Source organism: Xenopus laevis, chromosome 6S (assembly GCF_017654675.1).
Source record: "Xenopus laevis strain J_2021 chromosome 6S, Xenopus_laevis_v10.1, whole genome shotgun sequence".
Classification (NCBI taxonomy): domain Eukaryota; kingdom Metazoa; phylum Chordata; class Amphibia; order Anura; family Pipidae; genus Xenopus; species Xenopus laevis.
Genome location: NC_054382.1, coordinates 4,358,339 through 4,366,511, shown reverse-complemented (window position 1 = coordinate 4,366,511; position 8,173 = coordinate 4,358,339). Strand labels below are relative to the sequence as shown.

General features: G+C 35.6%; 1 protein-coding gene across 1 annotated transcript in view; it reads right to left on the bottom strand.

The window, feature by feature from the left end:
* Positions 1-738: 738 nt before the first annotated feature.
* The window catches only part of pth1r.S (parathyroid hormone 1 receptor S homeolog), a 186,983-nt gene continuing 179,548 nt past the window's right edge, over positions 739-8,173 (bottom strand). The window contains exons 10-13 of the mRNA XM_018268968.2: positions 5,849-5,943; positions 4,531-4,672; positions 3,116-3,157; positions 739-2,536 (exon numbers count right to left, since the gene is read on the bottom strand). Coding sequence (XP_018124457.1) covers positions 2,171-2,536; positions 3,116-3,157; positions 4,531-4,672; positions 5,849-5,943 — 645 coding nt within the window. The 3' untranslated portion in view covers positions 739-2,170. The remainder of the gene's footprint in view (positions 2,537-3,115; positions 3,158-4,530; positions 4,673-5,848; positions 5,944-8,173) is intronic.

The window sequence follows — 8,173 nt, the reverse complement described above, 5'->3', positions numbered from 1 at the left end:
TGAATAAACATCATGTTATAATACTTAGTGGCAATATAATAAAACAAAAATGTAAAACTGGCTTCAGGTCCAGTAACCCAAAGCAACCAATCTGATGTTTCCTTTTGTTTGTTTTTGCTTGCATCCTGGTCAGTGCCTGGTCTGGAAAAATAACTCAAGAAAAGATAAAGGTAACCTTTGGAATAATTCTTAAATGTTCCCAGCTGTACTACTGCTAGCAATTAACGTCATGTTTTGCTGCAAAAAAGACGTCCCATAGACTCCAATGTGTAAAAAAGACATTTCGCTCATCAAAACAAATTTGTCACCCATATTTAATCGTGGTTTCAAAGAACTCTAATACAATAAAAACTCAACCTTAAGTAAATGGGTCTCCAACCAAATGTCCTACCAGGGTTACATGTTCTTCAGGACAAAAAGTTAAGTACAGAGTTCAAAGCAGATATGAAAACTCTTTCTTTTCAATGCTTCCTGTGCTTGGTTAATAGAAAAATCTCTCAGGGTATAAGGAATAAGTATGGCAATGTTTTAAGACAGGTCTATAGCAAGATACTTGCTTTGAAATAGGTGAACAATAACAATGACCAGTTTCAAAGCTTGGTACAAAATTTTTACTATTTTACCCTTTATCATGTAATGGGGGTTCTATACATTTCTGCAACATGCTATGATCATATTTGTCTTTCACTTCTGAATGTTATAGCAAAATGTCATTTATATGTAACAAAACAATAGGAAACCTAAAGTTGATGTCTCCTTCAAGTGGACATGTATCTTCCATAAAGGGAACATAATTTACGCTTTATATAATTCGAATGAAAAGTGCATTGTTAAATATCCCTCTAAACTCCTGTCCTAAGATGAGCTCTCAAGAAGAAGCTTACCCCAGACCATAACAGCTCTTAAATATTAACAATGTTGCATTTTGTTTTCATAATGGGTCCCACCAGTAGACAATGTGGATAGAGATTGGATACCACCTGGTTGGTATTTTACCAGCTGATTTTAAGAACTGTTGCTATACCCACCAAGAAATATAATGATGAAGACTGTGATATTTTATGATAAGGGTGACAAATTTAAAATTGTTAGCATAATTAAGAGAGTACTTTACTATATGAGTTTGAAGATTCTTGTGGAAACAATATGGGGACACAACTCCATTTTGTAGAACAACAAGACTTGCGCATGTTTATGCCAAAGATTATTTACTGCAGACAATGATTCGGACGCATGAAAGTGCTTTCATTGATATGATATATCTTACCAGAAAGTTAACATTTCATTGTTGTTATATATTAATAATTCATTATAATTTTTTTATATTTTTTCCATATATTAAAAATATATGAGTAATGTAAACATAAGTAATGTTTTCAATTTGAACTCCATATTATACAGATAAATTTTTTCTCGCAATATATATTTTTTTTTCCTGAGGGAGGAATCAATAATCTGTACAGATTAACTGTTCCCATGTAGCAATCCATAAACAATTCAGAAATGCCCTAGATTACTTCCACAAAATTGTCTTCTTTCGGCTAGCAGTGGCTGCATTGCTGAGGACCTGCGTGAAGCCGTTTGGCTGCTCTCATAGCAAATCACCGTGCATGTTTTTAAATGTGCATCGTTTCGTTGGAAGAACACATTTCTGTCTTGCATCAGTGTTGGGTAGTTTGGAATGAGGTTTGTAGCTTTGCGTGTATAAGAGATACTTCACTGAGGAATAGAGAGAGGTCTTGGTTGACCTATCAGAACAGCTATGATTATATATTGTCCTTTACATGCTGCTCTGTAGCCTTAAAGAAATCACAAACATTTACATATAGGTCTCTAACATAGAGGACTAATAATAATTTTGTGAAGAACAATAGAACTTTGAGTCATTGAAAAGAATGAACTGGAACATGTCTATAATGAAGATAATTACTTGAAGATGGTGATTCTGTGCTTTGGTGCTCTCATGAGACAGATGTAAAATATAAAATGCAACCAGTTTTCCTATGTTGTTCAGAAGAAACCAACCATGGTTTTTCTGAAGCACTTCATTACCCACTGGAAGCAGACCACACATCCATCTCTTGGTCCACAAAGAACCAGTTGATTGTTCCACCAAACTGGTTGCTTCTATGGGATGCCTCCTTTCACTTCGAGGTACAATGGAAGTTATTTACATTACTGTTTCTCTTTCTTCTTCTACCACCGCAGCAGTAGGTCTTTCTCCGTCATACAGGCCGGAGCCATTTATATATTCCTCATCTTTGTTATATTGATCTGGTCCTGAGGAAGGTATGGAGTTTTCAGATAAAGAGCCATTTTTTACATAACCCGGCAAGTTCCTGTGGCCATTAAGGGCTGTAGATACAAGTCTAGTATTGAGATGCAGGGCTAAAGTCCCTCGTGTGGTTACATTAGTAATACTAGTGTGGGAAACCATTGGTCCATAACTGTAGGTGGTGCTCCCACTCCTAGCTTTTCTCTTAAAATCCATAGCCAATGTCCATCTGCTCCATGATTTCTTGATCTCTGCTTGCACCTAAGAGTCCAAATATGATATCAATTAGCTAAAAAAATACTTCACATATTTATGATAGTCTAAGCCATTACTGTATTTTAGCTTCATCTTACTAGGGTACTAGGTAGGATTTACTATAATAACTGCTATATTTCACTGAAAGTTGAACAGGGGTTCATAGGTATTTAATAAGAAAGATTGGTGGCGAGCAAATATATCAGCGGAGGGAAAACCAGTGGTAAGATTTTCACCTACCATGCATCCAGTTGGCCAAGTTTGGCAAATCCCATGAGCATATAGACTGGAGCACTGAGAGTAGTGCTTCACAAAGAGAACCAGGAGTGCTCCAGAACTTGTGCTTATTGCCAGAGTTTTATAGGGCTCCCCTAGTGGTCTACCACACACATATACTATATAACTGCAGTTACTTTGCTCAAAATAATTTATCATTTTTAATATAAAATTTTGAGCAGTGCATCATTAGAATCCATTGGTTACATATCGACAACTGCTCTCTTTTTCATAATCTCAAATATTTCTTAACATTTTAACAACAGGACAGAGTGACGTTAGTGTATGGGGGACTAAAAATTTACCCACCTCTCCATTGCAGAAACAGTAAATAATGGCCACAAAAAAACCCTGCAGAAAAATAAAAAGTAGAATTAAATATAGGCAGATTATTCTAGATGACAAAAAAATTCAATTTTCTTTCATTCCCCATATAAATCATGGCAAAACTGCTTAATATACATTTAGAAGTACTGGCAGAAGTCTGTATTCCTGCAGAAGACATAGGTATTAATGGTTTTTTGTATTCAAACATTTGGCCGAAGACTTGGAGTTCAACTGAATACAGAAATGACAGATTCAATGCATTCCTATTATGTAATGTTTCAGTGGAATATTAAATTGCTAAAAGTGTGTGCCATTTGATTTTAAGATGAATTTGAAGATATGATTTAAGAGCAAGATTGATGTTGTTATATTTAATAGAAATGCTCTTTAGTTCTAAGATGAAGTATAGCATAGCTTTAGTAGTATCATCACAATGAACACGGTAATCCTGCGTCATTATAAAGAGCTGATAATAGGCAGGTATTTAAATGTGGGTACAATAAATAATTATTGAAATAAGGCAATAGTGGAGTGTCAACATTAGATGGAATTAAAATCACCAGCTGATCCAAAGGATGAAGAACTGAAAGGACTAAAAGACACTATTGTGTAAATTTTGAAATTAAAAGAATACATTAATTACACAATTTGTTTTTACAGGTTTTCAAAATTACTGATTGTTTTTGAGTTTTTTTCTACTTCAAATAAACTCACAATTAAAAGAAAATTAGGACATAAAGAAACTCAAATAAATAAAGTCATTGAAAAAAATGTAAAACAAAATCAAGTTTACAAGCTTAAAAAAACTTAAAACCGGAAATGTAACAAATAGTTTAAATTTTGCTTAGGAAAACTACTACTGGCCTCTCAAACTTTTATAAGCCGATGTTTTACAACTGAGTTTTTGTAGCTTAATAAAGACTTGATTTGAAGTTTTAATTTGAGTTTTAGTGCAAAAAAAAAAAAACTCAAACTGCTTTAACCCAAATTACCCCAAACCCAAATTAGAATGATAATAAATCATCTCCCAAATTTAACTTTGTTGGAGACCCGACAACTTTTCAGCCATGGCTTTTTTTCAATGTATTTTTAATTTTTAGTAAAATCTGTTTTATTCAAGCATACCTCTCAAAAAGCCTGACAATAAAATCAAAACACTGGTAGAACATGTTTTCCACAAAACCACACACTGACCCACCCTAAATCCCCACTACTTTTGGTTTAGCCCAATCCATGACTTAAGACTGGCTCAGCACATTTGGGAGGTATGATGCATATACATATGATACTAGAATTATTACATTTTACATTTGCTATTGGAACCACCTTACAGGAACCACTCATCCCCATCTAGATTCAAGTACTGGGTAGGATTATACAAAAATAAAGCCCGATACCTGGAAGGAGTTGAAGAGCATTTCATAGTGCATTTGAACCTGCCACAGGACCCCTGACACTTCGGTGTATGGAAAGGCCATAAATACTATATAGTGGACTCCAAAGAGAGGCATCAAGACGAGAGTGGATTTCAGCAGCTTCCTATGAAGAACATTAAGTTAAAGATCAGTGAGGCATATGGAAATTACATTGATTGATAGAAAGAAAATTATGGCATTGACCCTAAGGGACAAGGATTTCATGCATGGAAAAATATTCTATTTGCAGTGAGTGAAAAACTTTAGCTAAATTGTGTATGTTTTGTTACAGAGATGATTATGTTGGAAGACCTTCATTTGTTCACATATAACCAGGCCACCAAGCTCAGAATGCCCTGTAATTGATTTGCAATGGCTCTTTCTTCTCTCATGGTCGGTGTCCTGGTTCGCCTAAACTGTTCTACCTTGCACAGGAATAAATGGATTGCTTTTGCACTTATATCTCCGCTCTCCTGTTCAAGGCTTCCCCTAGAATTGAGCCTGCTGTAGTCTGATACACACTGTGCAACCTAATTAGCTGATTTTAAACTCAGTCATGAAAACTGGTCTTGATGGAAAGGACATAGCCTTTTCCAGAAATTAATATGCTCCACTAGCTGTGAAGACATTGATGCTGTATATATTTTAAAAGTTGTTGTTGCAATTTTTACAGGACTGGGTCGAAATGCTGGGGTGCTCAGGTGGACAAAAGTATTCTACATTGATCTAAATTGATAAACGTGATAATTCTTTAAAACTTTTCTGACTGTTGCCCTAGTAACCAAATAGACGTGTATACCCAGAGGTTGTAGGAAAACCAACACCAAAGACCACAGACTGTCCTACAGAATAATTACCCCCTGTTCCTGCAGATGATCCGTGTCCACATTAAAAATAATACAAAATACTCCACCAAATAATTATTGAAATGCAGAATCTGAACTCTTCATACTCTACATAATCAAATGTGAAATATATTCTTTAAAACTTGAATCATTTAGCAAAAAACTGTCATCTTCACCTAGGCACTTGGGATTTGGCAGAATCCAAATCCTGCAAAGTTCAGATCTATCTTGACCTAAATCGTGTATTCAGAGCTCCTCCACCATACAGCTCTTAGACAATTGGTTTTCTACTCTGTCTCAACGATCCCTGATCAGATATTGCCTGGGAATGGGATTGTTTGGACCAGTAGGGTGTTGACTTGTTGATGAATGTTGAACTGGTGTTCAGTATCAGTGTGGCTTACTGCAAGGTTTCCATTTCTTTCTACTTGTAATATAAAATATCTGTAGCTTACCTGTACTGTTGACGGGTATCGCACCTCCCTGCATTGGTCTCCCTCAGTTTTGTAGCTAAAACTCTAACAATATTGATAAAAAGTCCAAAATTTACCTGAAAAATAAAAAAAGGTTTGTCAGTTGTAAGAGTCATTTCAGATAATAAATCACATTCATGGGGATCTGATGTGTTTTATGCGTTTAGCCCATTACGCGTTCTTTACTCGAAATGCGTCAGGCGTTTGGGAATGTTTTGTGAATTAGGCATTTAGGTTTCTTTTTTTTACCTTTGTTTTGGTCTTTTTTTGTCGTTTAAAGCCAAACAAGCTGCAGCAAACTTTTGACACGGTTTCGCAAGCATTTTCGCCTGCGCCGAATCTGGGAAATTCGCTGCACAATCTTTCGGATAAATTTTTCTATTCTTATTAAAAACAAATCTGACCTAACTCACAACCGCAAATTGCCTTCTTTTATTAAAAAATCTGAATGAAAAAGTCTGTGTGGGAAACTTTTTTAAACTTGAAAAAACTCAAATTTGTTCGGATTGTCACACAAAAATCAGTGTCAAAATGTCTGAAAACATCAAAGATCATAAAGGAAAGAAACATCTTCCAATTGTAAAAGGGACATCTGACATTGACTTCTACATGACTTTTGACAGATTTTAGCTGGTGTATTTCGGATTTGTTGCAGTTTTGACGCATAATAAATGCTGAAAAAGTTTTGCTTTTTTTCTTTCCACAACTTTTTGAATTTTTTTCCAACATAAAGCCCGGCGAGATTTTCCTATTTTCGGATTTGGAAATTTGGAGCATAATATATCACGAAAAAGTCAAGTTTTTTGCCCCCCACGACTTTGTCAGAATTTTGTCGTCAAAAGGTCAGTTCTGAAAAAGTTGTGGCTTAATAAATCGGCCCCCTTAAGTCTCAAATCCTTATTTTTTATGGATTGGTTTGGAAATATTTATTAACAAAGTACAAAAACAATATTTTTTAATGTAATTTTTAAACCCTGTTGTGATTGTATTTGGGGGCATATTTAATATTTTGCGTGTGTTGCCTGATATGAGCAATGCTTTCAGAATGAAGCATGAATATCACAGTTAAAGAGGTGCACCCAAATCTAATAAAAATTTAATAAAATCAAAGAAATGGCTGGAAAACCAGTGTATATAGCCCCAAGATTTCATGTAGATGGGCAGATTGTGGACATTCCCTAATCTTCTGTACAACACTAAAAAGGATTTGAGATATTCACAAATACTAACCAGGTTAGTAGCATCAGATGGAGCAATCTATCACCAATGGAAAGGAGCTCCAGTTGCAGGCAGCCATATTGGGGCACACGCATGAGCATAATAATTGAGTGCATAAGTGGGATGTAGGATCGATTGGTAGTAATGAGAGAATTTTGTTGCCAAATTTCACCGAGAAAATGACGCCCATAGTTTCCCAAAAAAAAAGTGTTGTCCATAGACTTCAATGCATTTTGAATCATGAATTTTTGGGAAAATGAAAGGGTCAGATTTACCCATCAACTGGTGCTATCCAGTTCCTACATCAGATAATACGCACCATCTTTACTGAGCTCCCATATGTCCCATATGCACCCAACTCCCAAGCTGCAGCAAGGGACACACGGGGGCAAAGATATTTTCTTACTGTATGTACCAAAGAAAGAAGGAAAGCACAAAAAGAGAAAAGTAATAGGTTGTAAATCAAAATACCTTTAATAATATGAAAACCCAGAGGCCAAATCTCACATGAAAGCGATATCAAAAATCCAAAATAAGAACTTGACACAAAGATCCACTGAGGCCAAAGCAAAGGTAAAAAAAAAAAACCTAAATGCCTAATTCACAAAACATTCCCAAACGCCTGACGCATTTCGAGCAAAGAACACGTAATGGGCTAAATGTATAAAACACGTCTAGCTGTTTTGAAAAGTTCTCGCAATAAAATTTAGGTTTCTTACTTTTGGCCTGAGCGGTTCCTTTTCTGTTCTCGATTTAATACCTTTTTTATGACGGCATTCAAAAGGGGCAGTTGGGTGGGATGTGGGGGTAGTTTTAATCTCATATAATAAAAGCTCCTAAATTCTACTACAAAGATATAGCAACCAATACCCACTTATCTTTCAATTTCAATAAAAGCATAGAAACGACTGATTTAAGTTAATTTGTATGCAGAGAAGGGCACTAGAAGGCTGTCCAAGGTAGAAATTATAGTTATTACCTGCTCGGATGGGAAGAGTGCAGCTCGAATGCCACCGTAAAACTTTTATCACACCAGACGTTGGTATATTCAGTATCTGCTGGCTTTTTGCTTTGCTTCTTAACTTCCGC